This window comes from Phascolarctos cinereus, unplaced genomic scaffold (assembly GCF_003287225.1).
Source record: "Phascolarctos cinereus isolate Bilbo 61053 unplaced genomic scaffold, phaCin_HiC Scaffold_4;HRSCAF=312, whole genome shotgun sequence".
In the NCBI taxonomy this organism is placed as follows: domain Eukaryota; kingdom Metazoa; phylum Chordata; class Mammalia; order Diprotodontia; family Phascolarctidae; genus Phascolarctos; species Phascolarctos cinereus.
This window is the reverse complement of record NW_027555847.1, coordinates 287102092-287121318: the sequence shown is the minus strand read 5'-3', so window position 1 is coordinate 287121318 and position 19227 is coordinate 287102092. Positions and strand designations below refer to the sequence as shown.

The window sequence follows — 19227 nt, the reverse complement described above, 5'->3', positions numbered from 1 at the left end:
GGAGGCAGAATAGCAAATGGTGACAAGTATAGCAACTGCAGCTGTAGTCACAAATCAAAGGGCAGTCTTCAAGGGGCTGCAGTATGGGAGGGACTGTTGACTTCTTCAGCTGCAGACATGCAGGCACATACACACACAGAGTGGTAAGTGTTAGCAACATCATTTTGAAATATGGACAGCAACTGTTTGTGTACATGTTCCTACTACGATCCTTTCTTTTAACTAACTGGAATGAGGAATAATAAAACACATTTGTCACAACTGTTCTAACATATTCTGTCACCAAGACAAGTCTTGCCCAATTTCCACAGTGGTTTCTTGATAAGATTTATATCTTCCAGAGTATAGATTTTTTTTTATTAAAGAACATAAAAAGCATTAAAATCGTGGGATTGGGGAAAGAAAATATCCTATTAAAAATTTTTAAATATGCAAAATTAAAATCTACGAAGAGGTTAGCCACTAAATGAAGCTCAGTGTATATGAGACAAAGAAGAAAAAATGGAAAAAAAAGATTTCATTTATTTAACAATTGTACAAATGATAAAACAATAATACCAAATGCTATACACAGAACAAGAGGAAAACAGCATCAAATAGGATAGTCCTTGACAGAATATACCTTAACTCTTTAAGTTCTACAAATAGAACCTGGAGGGCTCAGTAGCAACAGTACTGTGAAGCAATGTTATTTTCTGTAAACTCTTTTTCCTGTGTTATATCCATTTAAATCACTTGTGCTTTTGCCTACACAAATGCAATTTTAATGTGTAATTGAAATTAGTAATCTAAATACTGTATCCATAATCTACAAACTGTAGTTTGAACAAATTTTTCAGCCTTAAGATTTTAAAAATATTTTAAACAAACTGAAACCTTGTTTTAACACTATTCATAGGAACAGCGGAAGCCTAAAAGAAGAATGGCAACAGGAATATCAAGGTACTTTGTATCATAATCAGTCTCACCAAAAGGAGTATGCATCTCAAATATAGCATTACAACAAGGCTCCAGAACAGGCATATTACAGATGTATAAATGTGAGACTCATCAATTATAAACACATACATAAACAGGGTGTCCCAAAAGTATCAGTGAACTAAAACTTTTGGGATGCCCTGTATATGTATGTATATACATATAAAAGGAATTTAGATGAATCACACATCTATTGGTACTATATGTGTGTATATCACACATACGGTGAAATGCATTTCTGTTTGGATTTCTTTTGTACTTTTTCCCAAAACAAATACAATTATTCTAATACCCAATTCTTTAAATAACTAGTAAATATATAATGATTTATGAGGAAATTTTTCCAAGGCTGTAAAGATAATTAATACATATTTATCCCATGCCTTTTCCCTAATTCAAGAAAGAAATTACACAAGTATGTATTAAGCGCCTTCTCTGTACAAGGCACTGTTCTAGGATCTGGAGTTAGGATAAATATTCTCTACTAATAAACACTTATTTTTTTTTCCTATGGACCAAATATCAAGTCATGTGCACGTGACTCATTTTTTTTTAAATGAAAACTAATTCCTTTGTACACTTTCTGTGTAATATCTTAATATCTAATAGGTATGTACACTATTACTAGGATTTTGCTAACTTTTTTTGGTAAGCATAATGTAGATATTCCCATTAGCAACTGATATAGAATTCACATGATATACAACATAAGGATTAGTTTGAGCAACCAGCCCTTTCTGTCCTTCCCAGATAGAATTTTCATAGTAATTTTTAGACTTGTTCACAATTTACCCAGTTGCATCCATTCCTGTGGATTGAAATACTAAAGGTTAAACAATAAATCACAGAACATAATCATTTGAGACTGATCACTTTGTGTTTTGGTAACTTTATAACTATCACTGAGTGTATTGAACAATTATTATGATAGCTTAATTGCAAATTGCTCATGCCCCAAAAAGTCTTATAGTTAAAGGACAGAAATACTAAATTAAGCACCTGCCTGGTGCAGACCTTTCCAGTATCATGCAGAGGGTTAAAATCTTGAAATAGAAGTGGATTAATGCTGAGAAATATGTGACTGTCCCCAAAGCACTGAGATACGTCAAATATTTGACAATATTTTGCTTTACTCTACATTCTCCAGTCTTGCCTTTATATTTTGATATTTTTTTCCTCTTTCTGCCCATATAGTTATTCTCTATTCATTTCCTTGACCTATTCCTGTAAAAAAGGCCATAGCAGATAGTTAAGGAGAAGGGAACAAGGAAAGGTATATAGTAGAAAATGAAATGGGATGGTACAAGTTGCTACTTAGAGCATGAAATGCCTTAAATGGATTCATTTCAAAGTATTAAAAGCTCCCTGAGGTTGACAAAAGTAGTCTCAGTCAATGCTGAAGCCCTTTTTTTTCTGTTTGTTTTTGATGCTGGACTCTGGTATGAAGGAATATTTTCAGAACTGGGGAATATATTTGGAGAACACAAGCAAAAAGTCACAAAGAAATGTGAAGAAGCTAAAAAGGCACTACTCAATTCATCTTTGAAATAGATAGCAATGCACAGTTAGTGGACAGTAGAAATGCTTTTGTTGTGGCTTTACAAAACAGGCTTAAATTCATTTGTTGAAAAAAAAGAAATATAGGATCTTGTTTGCCTTCATTCTTGCTGGTTAAGAGAAATTCTGAATGTATCTATGAGCCTTCCTAGCTTATAGGACTTAATACATAAACTCTGACTGGATTCAGAGAATTTCCAAGGTATGACTCAGTCCAAATAGATAGTCTTTGTAACTTTTCTGCTTTACATTTGCTTAAGTGCTGACTTTTCAAACAATTTCATCAGTAACAGTCAAAATATACATCTAATTTTTTTTCAGATATAATTAATGATTTTATTGATGTGGACCAATTTCATCCCTTTTTATACTTCATTTCAGGTATTGAAAGGTTCTATTTTCTTTATGCTTTTTGAGAAAAGGCAAAATCTCAGGAAAAGTTATTTCAGTCAAATGTTTACGCTGTATTTTAATATCATATAACAAAACACCTTTAACTATAATGATTTTCCAACTTTTTAAAATGAAAGTGTACCTATATATAGCTCTGTGTTTCTATACTGGTAGTATTGATTTTGCTCCTTTTTAAAAAATGTATTCTGTGATTTCATTGGTATAAAGAATTCCCAGTGAAAAGATTCCCTCTACCAAGACAGAGCAACAACTGTTGCAAAACTTGATCAGGAACAGAGGTTAAATATATTGTCCAGAGTCCTGTAGCCATTATGAGTCAGAGCTAGGATTTGAAGTCAGGTTTTGGTAACTACGAGGCTGGCTCCGTATTCACTAAGCTAAGCTCCTTTACTACTTGTGGTTCTTGTTCTTAGTATCTGTGATATATCATGGGCAAGTTACTCTCTAGGGTTTCAGCTTCTTCATATGTAAAATAAAAATATTGGTCTCTAAGCCCTTCTGGCCATATGTGTGCATACGTGTAGAAACAAATTGCATATATACACACACTTTTTCTGTAGTGTACGTGTGTACATGTGTGTATATTATATACATGTTCATGTATATAACACATACATATGGATGTACACACATACATATACACACAGAGAAGGGGGTGGGGGAAAGAAAGAGATAGAGAAAGGCAGTGTGGCATACTGGATTGAGGGCTGGTCCTAGAATCATGACATTCTGAATTAAAATCCCAGCTCTGGCCAATATTGGCTGTGTGGCTCTAGGCAAGACACTTAATATCTCAGTGGCCCAGGCAACTCTTTAAGACTTTAAGTTGAAGAGAAAGTGATTATCTTCACTGATAGAGGAGGTTCCTCACAGACCCCCCTAAACCAATGAAAATACAGGTCTGGTTGAAGAAAAAAGTTTACAACACACATGTTATGTACATATCATCATGACATGTATGATTTCAAAAGAAGGCAAAACAGTCAAGCATTAAGTTGAGGGACAACAGCTATTCAGCCAGTGTGGGAGACTAGTAACTACTAAATATGAAAAGAAAAAGGGGATGCTTGCTGAGCAGGTCCCCTATGGAAAATGTATGGACAATATGGACAAAAATTACATAATATAAATGAAGTGTGGAAGAGTTGCCATACATAGTCCTCTACATGCAATGGGTACTTAATAAACGTTTCTTGCTTTTATACAAAGGAAGGGAATACCTACTCATCTATCACAAATCCATCAAAGTATCTGAGTCACATACACATATACACACAAATATACATATATATGCATACATATATGTAATATTTGAAATATGGCTGGCCTTTTTCCAGATAGAACTTTCAAAATAATTTATTCTTTCTCTCTTTGTATCCAATAAACATTTATTAAGTATTTATTATGTATCTGTATATATACCTTCTTAACGGCATGTGGATATTGGCTTGTGTGTATATATGTGTATGTGCACATCATAAATATACATACACATACATATGCACACACATTTACACACATATACACATGTGTATGTAAACACAGGCATATACATAGGATATACTACAGTGTTTATGTGCTATATACACTTATATGTGTATATGTATAATACGTATAAGTGTGTGCATGTGTGTGTGTGTATACACACACAAATTCTTGTCATTTTACCTCACCTCAGTCTGCCTTCTTTAGGAGACTAGAAGACAAAGATAAAGTACACTTTTCATGTTGGAAAACAGAGTAGAACAGGGAATGAAGAACTTTTCCTATTTTATTTCCAAAAAAGCAATAGAATTCCAAATTAATAGCATGATTTAAGCTAACAGATGACTAGCAAATTGCCCAACTCTATTACTATTTAAATAAAAAATGTACTTTGCTTTATTTATCATCTCATTTCTTATTCTTCTTTCATTTCTTATTTCCTAAAGTGAAATCATGACTAATTTAACTACTACATGTTCTAGGTTACTTATTTCCTTTGAATTGCAAAATACTGATATAGAAATTCTTTGTCAACTTACTTAAAATTATCTACCACTTCTAAGATATCAACACACTCTAGATCATATTATTTTTGTATTACAGAGGAAATTAAACAATATTAATATCCTCACTTAAGTAAAGGAATCCTTAAACCACTTGAGCCCAAGTTTTAGTTGATGGTATTTAACAAACATTCCATTTAGAAGAGCAAAATGTTGCTCAGCAATGTGTTAGGAAATGTAAGGAATTTTCAGGTCATCATTGAAGCAAATTATAAAGTATTAAATTTTCATAATTAAAAGTATTTCAATAGCATTTTCAAATCAATCACATAACAACACAGTACTTAAACAAATCAATCACTTCAATGAAGGGAAACATTACTTTTATAGAAAAATCAGTATATTCTTTGGTACCAAACATAAGGATACCTCCTTGTTAATTAAAACCTCCTTTGCAGATGGCATAGAACACTGAAAACTCCTGTCTAGAATGGCTCAAGATTACTGTTTGGATAGTTTAGCTGGTACCTTTTCATCATCCAAAATAATTTAGAGGCTTACAGTTGTTCATTATTAAACATTCTGAGCATTTGTAAGCTCTCTAAAAATAACTTTAAAGACATTTTTTGACAATCCTTAGTTTTTTTTTTGTTTTTTTCCCCCCCTTTACACATCATCCTGTTTAGGATCTTTCAAGACCTGTTATATACCAAAGCAAATAAATGCCAGAAGAAAAGAACAATGAAAACAAATATGTTAGTTTATAATACATGTTAGACGCAAACTCCTGACTGAAGGCATTTACTTGAGTTGTTTGATCTTATGGGTTGCTCTGCTTAACTGTCTCCATCACAGTTTCTGCGGACAAGGAAGGTTCTGATTTCCCCAAAGGCAGAGTTGTCTTCCTTAGTTTTCCCTCAAATGTGCTTGACGTCACGGGGGCAGTCCAGCAGTAATGAACACATTTGTATCTTCTTTAATTAAACGTGAATGCATTGTTGGATCTTGTAAACACTGCTGATTATACATTCAAGCTGTGTTCTGAGTAGAAGTGGCACTTACTAGGACCCTTGCAGTCAAAACATACAGTTTTTAGAGCACTTCATAGGCATTTCATCAGCTGGTAATGGATGTCTCATAACCCTTCCCCCCCCTCAAACCCCAAGAAGCTTAGTGGATACTGAAACCTATCTTCTGTTTTGCATCTTGCTCCCATACTAACATCCTCAGAATGAAGTGCATATTCAGTTTTGAGTTGTCTTTTAAAAATGTGCTTTATTGCTTTATGCATTTTCCTGTGGTTAATTTTAGTGCTCTTCTGTTATGTAGCCCATCTAAAGTCCTGAATTCCAGAGGCATCCTGTGAGGACTTGAGTTGGAAAAGTATCTGTATTTCAAGTTATCATAGTAATGATATTTGACTTCTTTCCCCTTTAAATCCTTAGGGAATGGCCAGAATCCATAGAGGTGAATCTCATCACAAAATCGCGTAGCTAGCGTGTACATGAGAAGGCCAGTGCTGGGTCTTTTGATGGGTACTTTGTTTGTCAGCCAGTAACTGAGGGAAAGAATAGGGAGAAAGAGAAGTTAGTAAATTGATACATAGTGAATCCCGAAATAACTAGATTGTGTTAACTACAATTAAATAAAAGTAAAAGTTTGTCTTTATAGCATGGTTACAAAAATGGAACCATGCCATAAGATTTATAGATTTTCTATGAAATACAGCTCACTCTGCTCTTCTTTTGCTTCTTTCTTCTGACAAATTATATGTTTGTCACTACAAGTAGGTATTGTTTTGTTACTTGTATTAAGTATCCCCATTTCCTAGAACAGTGTCTGGTATATAACTGGCATTTGATAGATACTTGTAATTGATAGATGGCCACAGGAATAGCCCAGAGGAACAAGGGATGTGGTTAAATAACTACCAAATTGGAATTTTAATCTCAAAGTGAAGACAACAGTTTTATCAATTACAGAGAATCACCTTCCTGACAATAGAATGTGACAGAAAGAGAAAGGGTAGAGGAGTAACATAATTTATGGCTAAATCTAAAGTATTACAAGATACCTAAATAATTAATTGTAATATTAACTAGCATTTCTATAGTGCCTATTATAGGCCAGGAAGTGATCAATTATTGAACAATCCAAGTAGTTTGTCTACACAATGTTAAACTTGTTTTTTGACTGTAATTTAAATTTTATTACATATTTTCCCTTGGAGAGACACAATCGATTAACAAAAAACATGGCAAATTAATAAAATTCAGCTGGCAAATACATTTTAATATTATTGTCAATAGCAATATAAATAACTCATAATAACAAGGCACTTTGACATTTAAAAAAATGTGCTTTCCTTACAAACACAAAGACAGCGTGGATGCTGGCAAGAGAACTAGCCTGGAAGTCAGGAAGATTTGGCTGTAAGTCTTTAATACATACTGGCTGTGTGACCCTAGGCAAGTCACTAATCTCTTACTAACAACCCTTCAAGACGAATAGAATGTGTATCAATACAAGTGAGTGCCTTGTCCTGGAGTTCCCTATATTAATGAAATCACTGGTCTAGCAGTCTACTAGCTTCCTCATAAAAACCCAATGAAGTCAAGTGGTACATTGTTATGCCTATTTTAAGGCTAAAGAAGATTACACCTAAATTACTAAAATGACTTGCATAAGGTCACAGAGTCATTAAGGACTAGAAGGAGGACTTAAACCCAAACTCTTCTAATTTCAAAATCATCACTCTTTCCACTATGACATACAAAATTGCATAAAGAGGCAACAAGAATTTATTTATGATTTCCAAATATAATTAACAAACTGAATTTAACTCAACATTTATTAATCTACATACTAAGACCAGTAGAGTCCCTAACCTCCAGAAGTTTGCATTCTACTGCATAACATTTATATATATTTAAGGTAACATTCATTTGAGGTAACATTCATTTGCAAAATTAGATTAATAAGATACAATTCACATACATGTTTATAGGCACAAAAGCCCCTTTTTCATTTAGTCTCTGTGTCGGTGTTGTGTATATATATATATGTATGTATGCATATGCATACATATATATACACGCACATCTATGTTACATATGTTCAAAGTCCTACTTTTAATGTATTAGTCATTAAATCTTGGGGATTTTTGCAGGTTTTTTTTTTGAATGATGCCATGAAATCTTTTAGGAACTAATTGAAAGGAAAAGAGAATGATTTTTTTTCCAGAATTTCAAGACTGTTTAATCCTTAGGTGAAGGTCATATGCATGTTATCTTTATATATTTTATCTGCTTCTCAGAAGCAGTACGGTATAGTGGCCCAAGAGCACAGGACCAAATGTGCCCTATGACATACACTGGCCATATGATCCTGGGCAAGGCACTTAACTTGTCACTGCTCTAGGCTGGTGCCAAACTCAAATAGAAAGGATTCCCTGCAGGTTGCATACTGACATAGAAAACCATAAATTAACATTATTTATATTGTATTATATCTTTATTTTGTTAAACATTTCTCAATTACATTGTAATCAAGTTCTGTCCACATTCAGGAGTTTTGTAGCCAAAGACTTTGACACCTCTGCTCTAGGTAACTCTCTAAGACCAAATATTACCTAGAGAGTGCCCACCTGCATGGTTAAAAGCAATTTCCCACTCTGGGCATTCTCTACACCAGTGAAACCACAAGTCTAGTCTGTATCTCTTTATCATTATTTTAACACCCAAATGGAGATAACACATGCTAGCTAACTGACACACAGCCACAAATATGAAATTCCAGAAATAGCTTCTTTATAAACCTAAACTGATTTAATTTGATCTTAAATTGGCAAATTACCTTTAAAATTTTAATTTAATTTGAGAAGAATGAATTAAAATGCTCTATGTTTGAAAACCATTTGTCCAAAGAGACTTTAAAGTTGCTAAAAGCTATATCTAAAACTCTAGAAGGAGGGGAATTCAGTTGTATAGCATCAGGTCCCCATTTCCTCTTTTTTGGCACACAACAAGTGTAGGATATTTACTTTTTGTGTTTGTGTCATTTTCTAGAGACAAAATGCTACATATTTTAAGTGGAAAGGGAGACCAGTGACTATTACCAAACTTTGTCTCCTAACCAAGGCAAAACTCTCAATAGGCTGGTGAGATGGTTCTCATTACCAGGTAACTGAAAAGAAAACACACACACACACACACACACACGGCATCAAATAGATCTTGGCCATGGTTATAAGATAACCAATGGCTAAGGTTTCACACAGTGATCAAAGCACAGGTACACTTCAATGTTTCTGAAGCAGTTGTGACAAAACTGAACTTGTCAGTTCTGAGAAAACAGGAACTTTTTAAAAAGTCAAATTACTTTTATAGGTCAGTTTCAAAGGAGTGAGATTTGTGTGGTTTGAAAAGCTGGTTGTTGAAATTAGTTATCTTAAAGACTCAAAAATAAAAACTCAGATGCCATAAAGTTAAAAATAAGTTAAATATGAAAGAGTACCCACCTTTCCAGCTCAGAACTGAACTACAGCATTAAAAAATATTGAGAAGTTCTCTGGAGATGGCATTGGTAGATTGAAGAAAAATTAATGGTAAGTCATAAGGAAAAGAGAGAGAAAATAATAAAGTATATGTGTGTTTACACATATAGATATATATATACACACATACATGTACATATATGTATATGCACACCAACCTATGTTTTCAAGGTTATTACACATCACTCTCTTTCACATACTGTAGGGTACAGAAAAATTGCTTTTTCACTCATCCTCACATATAGCCTCCCACCACGCATCTCCTTGCTGTTTCATAGGCTGTCCCTTGCACCTCCACACCTGAAATACTTTACTTCATCTCTGTCTCTTTCTTCCAATCCCAAATCTTTTCAAAGCTTTGCTTTAGCTGATTCCCACCTCTAGCTTCTCATGACTCTCCCAAAAGCATGACTGTATCTTTATTTTCTATATATTTTGGAATTACTTATCTGGGAACATGCTATTTCAACTCAATAAAACATAATCCATTTGAAGAGAGAGGTGGTTTCATTTTTGTTTGTGTATTTCCAGGGCCTAATGCTTGTTCATTTACTGATATGCTACCCCCCAAGCACTGACTAAACACAAAGCTGAATGGGTTTGTGTTGAGTTGCCTTTAAATACCAGGTTGAATGACAAAAAGCTAGAAAAATAATTTTCAAAAACGAGGCAAAACTGGGTAATTGCAAGTCATAAGAAAAATCATACAGAAAAAATTACTGTGCGATTAGCACAACAGAATATTCCAGACACACTTTGTTGGTCAATCTACAGCTATTACTAAGGGAAAATGTACTATATACTGTGATCAGCAAAATCTGAAATGGACAACACAACCTCAAGAAGTTTGCAGGTTAACAGGGGAAAGAGAAAAAGGAGGTTGAAAACCAACCACGTGGTTTAGTGAAAACAAATGGACCTGGAGCCAGAGGACTTGAGCTCACACTGAAACTCAGCTATTCACAACCTTCATCTCGTACTAGTCATTTTAACCTCTCAAGGCCTCAATTTCTTCATCTGTAAAAGGAAGAAATTGGAAAACATAAGCCCTAAGGTTACTTAAAGTTTGAAATCTATGAACCTATGGCGTAAATGAGACAAAATGTGGTGGCCTAGATGGGCGGTGTCAAACTCAAAGAGAAATGGAGCCATTAATCGATACCTAAGTACCATTACAATAAGCTACATACTGACTTAGTTTTAAAACATATCATATCTATATTTTATTACATTTTTTTTACTTAAATATTTCCAAATTACATTTTATTCTGGTTCCTGAGACTGCCGAGGGCCATCATGCATGGTTAACCCCTCTGACCATAAGGACTTTGTGGAAAAACATTCCAGATAAAGAATATAAATGGAAGCAGCTTGTTCTGACAGCAAGAATATGTTCATAAATGTTTGTAAGAGCAGGTGCTTCTCCAACTAACAGTAATGAATTAAAATGTTTTTAAAGTATATATATATTTTTGGCTTTACTATCCAAAATAATGTAGTTAAGGCAGTTATAATGCCATATATATATATATATATATATATACATATATGCTGGTATTCTTTGATTCTTGTTTGAGAAATGCTTCTAGGTTTGTTTGTTTGTTTGTTTCCCTCCTAAATACATATCTTGCTAATTGAAATGCTTGAATGGAGCACAGATAAAATGTCTGCCTCTGTGGATATAGCTAGAGAAAAATAAGTCAAAACACATATAACTGATTCTGTTGACTTCTGGGAAACACTCAGAACAGGCCTTCCTAAAGTGCATCCATAACCAAAGGGCTATCTTAATTAAAGTACAATACTAATGTAAGTCAAGAAGCATGGCTATAAACTGTAACATTCTCTGCAAACAGCTCCACGTTGTCTGCTCAAATCCAATTAGTAAGTATTTGTTAAGCATTTGTATGGCCAATGGTATGCTAGTCATTTCAGAGAAATACAAAATAAGTAGGAATTTTTTTCCCCCAGAACAGAGAACAAATTCTGTAAAAAAATAATTAGCAGATATTTACCATTAGTTACTAGGAAAGTTGGTTCTGGTCAACTTCAAAAACAAGAAATAATGGTATTTTGTGAAATACTGCTGGGCTCAATTTCAGAAGATCTCAATTTTAATACAACTTCATACAGTATGTGAGGCTGGGCAAATCTCTTAATCAGTTAGCGAGGGTGGGGAACCTGCAGCCTCCAGGCCATATGTGGCCTTCTAGTTCCTCAAGTGTGGCCCTTTGACTGAATCTAAACTTCACAGAACAAATCCTTTTATTAAAGGGATGTGTGGCCTCCAGGCCACAGGTTCCCCACTCCGGGTCTTAGAGCCTTAATTTCTTCAGATATAAAATAATTCCTCAATCTATAATAATGCTCAAGTTTATAACTGCTAGGGGACTCAGAGAGGTTATATGACTTCATTAGGGCCACATAACTATTATGTATCAGAGATGGGATTTGAACCCAAGTCTTCCTCACTTCAAGACTTAGACTATTCCCCTATATTACCTCTCTACATTGCCTCTTTGCAGCTTTCTAAAACTTAGTTGCTAAACAATTGCTGTTCTGTAAAAGGCAGTGAGGTGGTGCAGAGGATAAAGGCATTGAGCCTGAAGTCAGGGAGACCTGAGTTCAAATCCAGCCTCAGACACTTATTGGCTATGTGATCCTGGGAAAGTCACTTAATCTTGCTTGCCTCAGTTTCCTTATCTGTAAAATGAGCTTGAGAAGGAAATGGATTTGTGTGTGTGTGTGTGTGAGAGAGAGAGAGAGAGAGAGAGAGAGAGAGAGAGAGAGAGAGAGAGAAATGTTTTGTAAACTTTTAAGTGTTATATGTATAAGTAATTGTTAATCCACTCAATTGAGCAGATACTCATTTTTTTTGTGCAAAATGTGTTGAGCCATCTCTGAATCTATGGAAAAACATGGACAAGTCACATGATCATTAGACATGCTTGGGTTACAGTCTGTATACTACAATATGCACAATCAAACAACATCAATGAGACCACAGACCCATTTGAGTATGCATGTGTTTGACTATTCCTCGTGCAGAAACTGGCCATTTATATATGCTATGCATTGATTCATTTCCAAATTGAGAGGTAAGCAGAGGGAAAATATTAATGAGGATCAAAAACTGAAATCAATTTTAAAATATTTACATTGACTTAGAAAAAGACTTTTAAATTAAATTAATACTGTTCTATGAACTCAAAAGTAATTTTTAATGACTCAAATTGTTTTCTTTTGATTAATATTACGTTTTTGAATGAAGCCAATGATCTGATTGCTGGGTCTTCAAAGAGGTCATACTTGATGACCAATGGGTGTCTCCCAAGGTCCTGTTTTGGGCCCTCTTCTCTTCTCCCACTATACTATCTCCCTCAGAGATCTCACCGACTGCCATGGACTCAACAAGCATCTTTATACTGATGATTCTCAGATCATCTTATCCAGCCCTAACTTCTTTCCTGGCTATTGGACATCTCAATGGATATCCCATAGACATCCTAAACTTAACTGAAAACTGAATTCATTATCTTTGCCCCCAAGGCATTCCCTCTTCCTAACCTTCCCACTGCCCTTAAGAGGGCACCACCATTCTCTTGGTCCCCACTAAATGTCACTGTCAACCTCTCTCTCTCTCTCTGTCTCCATAGCCAATCTATTGCCCTGTCCAATTAATTTTACCTTCGTAATATCTCTTGTATATAACCCCTTCTCACTTCTGACACTGCCATTAATTTGGTAGAAGAGCTCATTACCTCATACCTATGCTATTGCCATAGGCTTCTGTTTGGTCTCTCTGCCTCAAAGCTTTCTCCCTACTGAAGTCCATCCTCCACTCAGCCATCAAATTGATCTTTTCCCCATATAGCTGTGACTATGTCGCGCCATCCCCTTCCCTTTTAATATACTCTAATGGCTCCCTACTACCTTCAGGATCCAATATAAAATCCTCCAATTGACTTTTAAAGTCCTAAATAATTTGGTCCCTCCCTACTTTTACAATGTTCTTTCCCCTACCTTCTCCCCTACCCTTGGGATACTCTGACATCCAGTTATGCTGGTCTTCTTGCTGTTCCTTACAGAAGAGATTCCATCTCTCGACCCCATGTATTTTCACTGGCTGTCTCCCATGCTTGGAATGTTCTCTCTCCTTCATCTCTTGGCTTCTCTGGCTTCCTTTACATCCCAGATAAAATCCCACCTTCTACAAGAAATTTTTCCTGACCCCACTTCATGCTAGTGCCTTCCCTCCGTTGAATATCTATAACGTATGCTTTACATATTTTGTTTATAAATAGTTGCCTCCAAGTTGCCTTTAGGCTGCAAGCTCCTTGAGAGATTTTTTTTTTCCTTCTGTGTATCCCCAGTATTTTATTAACATGCCTGGCTCATAGTAGATGATTAATAAACGCTTGTTTACTTGATTTGTTTTTTTTTTTATACTGAAATGAGGAAACATCATTAAACACATGATTAGCTTTCTTCTAGCAGTCATTTAGGCTACACATGCTATGTCCTATCTTTTTGAATTTTTTTAAATTAAATGCTTAATCCTGATGCTTTCATGAAATGCCTAGGAAATTCAGTTATAATTTGGATTTTGGACTTATTTCAGAATATTGACTAGGCTCTTACCATAGCAAAATAACCCTTTTATGCCTCATTAATTGATTATCTCCCTCTTGGCAAAGGTTATTTAAAATGATCTTTCTTCTAGCCTCCCATGCTATCTTATTCCCCTTTTTCTAAGCTGTGGCCACTGCCCCTCAATTTACTGAGGAAAAGATACTATTGCCCGTAATTGCCTTCTTTTTCACTTATATTTATCTCCAAATCCCTAATTCTCTCCTTTTTCACTCCTGTATTTAATGCATATGTGGTTCTTCTCCTTACCCAAGACATCTCTATATGTCTCTGCGTGTATTCTTTATCTCAACCCCCTTTGTCTTCTCCATCAACCCCAGCCACACTATCAACCCCAATCTCTATCTACTAGTTGCTTCTCTGAACCTACAAACCCTAGTCCCCCACATCCTGAAAATTCACTACACCCTACAATCCTTTCTGGCTTTCATGTTATGTCTCCTCCCTTTCATAGACATAACTCATAGAAAAAGCTGTCTACACGCATTCCTTACTCTTCTTCTCCTTTTATTTTTCAACTCTTTGCTATGTGGCTTCTGACCTCATCATTCGATTCAAATTACTCCAAATTTTCTAATTTTCTTGTAACTGACAAATGGTATAGCCTTTCCTAAAATCCTCATCCTTGACATCTTGGAACTATTTGATGAGTATTGAATACTGAAAACTCTGTGTTTTCCTGGCCTTATTTCTTCTCTTTTCTCTTTTTGCCTTTTTGGTCACTCCCATGTGTGTGTGTGTGTGCATGTGTGTGTATAGTTAAACAGATAGATAATATAGACAATAAGTACATATAACTGTAGGTATACCTCAAGACTCCTAGCAGTTTAGATTCAGTATTGGAACAAAATGAGACACCTGTTAGTTATTTAACAGTTAACAAAAGATTTACTTAGTCTCAGCAAAATGATATTCAACAAGGACAGGCACAGAGAATACCTTCAGTTGACTGCTATCCAGCAGCCAAAGTTCTAAGACATCCTTTCAGGTCCTGGTGGTTGCTTTTATACTTAAGCAATGCAAGAAGTAACACCAGGGGTCTGAGCTTTTAGTCCTCTGAACCAACCATGTCTTGAGGAATAACTCAATACATTTTAAGGAAAAAAAAAACACTAACCTAGTCTAACCTGCACAGAGGAAGGAGTTTTATTATTACTATCACAGAATCCCACTACAACTTGACTCCAAGCAACATTTACAACCTTATTATTCATTATTCCCCATCCTCCTCTCCTACTCTACAAACTGGCTTTCTTGTTGTTCTTCACATATGACACTCCATCTCCTAATCCCATACCTCTGCACTATTTCCCATGCTTTGAATGCAGTTTTATTTCATTTCTACCTCATAAGAATCCCTTGTTTCCTTCAAAACTCTGCTTAATTATTACCTTCTACATGAAGCCAATTCCGATTACCCTAGTTTCTAGTGTCCCCCCAAAAATTTTCATTGTATTTGTGGTTTATATATTTGTCTATATTTATTCATATACATGTTATCTCTCTCAACAAAGAGTAAGTTCTAATAAGGTAGTAACTACTTCATTTTATATTTTTTGTATCCCCAGTGCCTGACACATAATATATGCTTAATAAAGACTTACTAATTAGTTTCTTTCACTAGAATAATTTAAAAAATAATTTCATATTTGCCATTTTTTTTTCATTACAGACATTTCCAAACAAGGTCATTTCTGCTTCTCACTCCTATTTTTTATTGGCTTCATTTTCAATGAGTCACTCACTGCCTCAAATTCACAGTGACCAATGACAAGTAAAACAAACACAGGGTCTATTTTTTTAATCATACAAAGATAAATAAGGCCCACATGATTTTATTTCTGGATGATGAAATAGCCTTCTAGGTAGTCTCCTTTCCAAATCATCCTGAATACTGTCAAGTTGTTGATTTTCCTAAAAATACCACTTCTATCAAATCACTTCCCTTTCTGAAAACCTTAAATGAAAACTGTGGAACTTGCATATAGGTACATATCTAAACTCTTCAACCAGCCTTTCAAAGTTCGCTCCAATTTTTCACCATCCTATTTATACAAATGTATTCCTCACAGAAAGAGTTTTCTTCTCTAGGCAGGCACTGCAATTTCAGCTGTAACACTGAACCCATCATGGTTCCTGACTCTGAATTCTTGCTCATATTATTCCCTGCTCTCCACTGGACCACCTCACCCTGACACATGTCTTACAAAAACCCTCCCCAATTCTTTCTGCCTATCTCAAATTAACAGATCCTTTAAATCCTGCTCCCTCCATGAAGCTATTCCTGGCAAGTACAGACGATATCGAACTTTTTCTTTTCTGAATTCCTTTTTATACTGATAACTTTGAAACTTAAACATGCACTGTCTTACCCTGTAGACTGAAGACACAAAGGAAAGAAATAGAGAGTCAGGAGACCTGGATTCTAATAGAGGCTCTTTCACTAACTAGTGGTCTGACTTGAGGGAAGTCTCCATCTAGATGATCTCAAAGGTCCAGTTCTAAATATTCATCATTCTGCTTTAAGTAGGTGGATATAATCTACTCCATGGTACTAAAAACTCCTTGAGGGATCAGGTTTCTTTTTCACATTTGTTTCCATTCAGTGCCCAGAAAAAATACTGAGAATAGTTGGATCTCAACAAATAATTATTTAATAATGTTGAAAATCTGAAAGTTTCAGAGTATAATATCACACTGGAATCATGAAATATCTGCCTGCCATTTCAATCACCTGTCCTGATTTGTCATCTCAAATTCAGAGTTTTGGCAAGTGTGACCCACATTTCTATCTGACTGGGCCATCAAAATAAACATGACATATTATTTAATACTATTTTTAAAAACCACCTTATAGTTCTTTTATGTAAAGCTAACTACCCCTTAGGATCATGTCTATGAGATGCAAATTCGGATCCAAAGATATGTTCCTGAAGAACCCTCAAAGTGTCTTCAACAGAAAATGGAAAACAATGGAAGTTAGTTTACAATTATAAAGCTTTCAGAATCACTTCATTGAGGAACCAATGACTATAGTTTTACAAAACTATCTGTCATACAAGATTACATAAAATTCTCCCTTGTATCCAGGGTTATGATGGCATTGCTTAAGCCCAGTTTGAGACTGAGAAAACTGCCACCTTTAGCATTTCTATTTTTCAGTAGAGTAAAAGGAACCTAAAATACAATTTAGAGTCTGGGTTTTGTTTTTTTTTTAGGTAATTGTGGTTAAATGGCTTGCCCACCAGGGTCACACAACTAAGTTAGGGTCTGATCTTGACAGTCACTAGAGACTAACCCAGAAGATCCAAAAGATAATGAAGATACTGGGAGGAATCAGCATTGGAAGAGCTAGTTGGTGGGCTGAAGTACAGAACATGAAGACAGAGACTCCACATATCATGATGTATGATCTCTCAGGCCAAATCTTTAATATGTTTAACCAGCAAAACATCCCTTAAATAGTGCTGATTTGGGGATGAAGCTGATAAAATATTATGATGTGGATTCAAAGAAGAGATCTGTGATTTCCCAAAACTCAGTGGCAATACTTTGTAGGTAGTAGAGTTAGCTCACATACCTTCAAACATGCTAGAAATGATAAGTTTATGAGGAATTCTATCAGAATGCTCGTAAAAAGGTAAGCATTAACATTAGAAGGCAATCATCAGTTTTACACAAATGTGGAATGAGATGAGTGGAAGTAAGACACCTTGAGTTATCTATACGAAATACTATAACCTAGGCTGTTATCTTCATCACCATCCATCATAAGGTAAAATGAGTGGCCAAGAAAATGATTATCTGGGACATTACTCTATGTGCAAGGGATGGACACCTTTGTCACTTCTTTTCTTTTATATTTTGGATAACTGTTACTTTTTGAGGCAAAGCAACACTACAGATAGAGGATAAAATATGTAGTAAAATTCCCTTTATAAGTGATCCATCTTCCACAATCATAACATACATAATTTCTAGGTGAATTTAAATGAACAGTTTGGGAATTTATCACAATCCTGTCTGCCTGTGAGCCTTCCATCTTGTGCTGTGCTAGTCTCCTGCCTGATCTCCAGCCTCCTCTGGCAAGAAAAGTGGCACCTTCTACTCTATGACGAATATCTACTTGGTCATACTTCACACTTTCCAGTGATTCTGAACTCTTCTAGGTCATCATTTAAAGTCCATTTCTCATCTTATACAGTCTTCTTCTTTATTTCCATCCTCCTTACTCTTCTACATCCTAAAGTCCCTTCCACTGTGTCCTCTGCAATGCCCGTTTAATAGATAACAAATTTCCCTTCATTTAAAACTTTTTCCTCTCCTGCTCCTTCTATCTTCTAGCAATTAATGAGATCTGACTCCTCCTGATAACTAGCCTCCCTGGCTACCTTCTACAGTACTGGATACAGATTTATTCATTCCTCTCAGCTTGCTGAGGTTGGGTAGCTAGAATACACCTTGCTCTCTATTGCTATTTTCATATGTTCCCCTACCTCCATCACTCAATAACTTCTCCTCCTTTGAGGTTCACATGATCTGTATCTACCACCCAATTAAAATCTTGGTAGCTGTTGTCTACAGAGCCCAGGTCACTATCCATCCTTCCTCAATGAGTTTAGTACCTCATTCACAATTTTTCTTTCCTCCTCAACTCATGCCTTCATACTAGCAGACTTCAACATATATATATTGATTCTTCCTTAAACACTTTAACTACTCAATTCCTTAACCTACCCACTTCTCATGACCTATTTCTCTACTCCACCTCAGGTATACTCATCAGTGGTTAGACATTTGATCTTGCCATCACCCATAAATGTACCACCTTCATGTACAAGAATTATGAAATCTATAAAAAAAAATAAGAATTGTGAAATCCCTTCATCTGACAAGAATGTTTTGGCTTTCCAATTCTCCCTCTGCCTTCCCTTACCAAATTTTCTTATTCATCTACACCATTTCAATTAGCAACATAAAGCTGACCATAAACATTTTCGAAAATATATTCATTTGACAATTGAGTTTGACAATCAGAGTTTGCAGGGTACTTCCTTCACAACAACTTTGTGAAATTAGAAAATG

The 19227-nt window shown here is 35.2% G+C and overlaps 1 protein-coding gene across 1 annotated transcript in view; it reads right to left on the bottom strand.

Annotated features, from left to right (window-relative positions):
* Nucleotides 1-502: 502 nt before the first annotated feature.
* The window catches only part of ST8SIA4 (ST8 alpha-N-acetyl-neuraminide alpha-2,8-sialyltransferase 4), a 144795-nt gene continuing 126070 nt past the window's right edge, over nucleotides 503-19227 (bottom strand). The window contains exon 5 of the mRNA XM_021009284.2: nucleotides 503-6495. Within this exon, the coding sequence (XP_020864943.1) occupies nucleotides 6213-6495 (283 nt within the window). The 3' untranslated portion in view covers nucleotides 503-6212. The remainder of the gene's footprint in view (nucleotides 6496-19227) is intronic.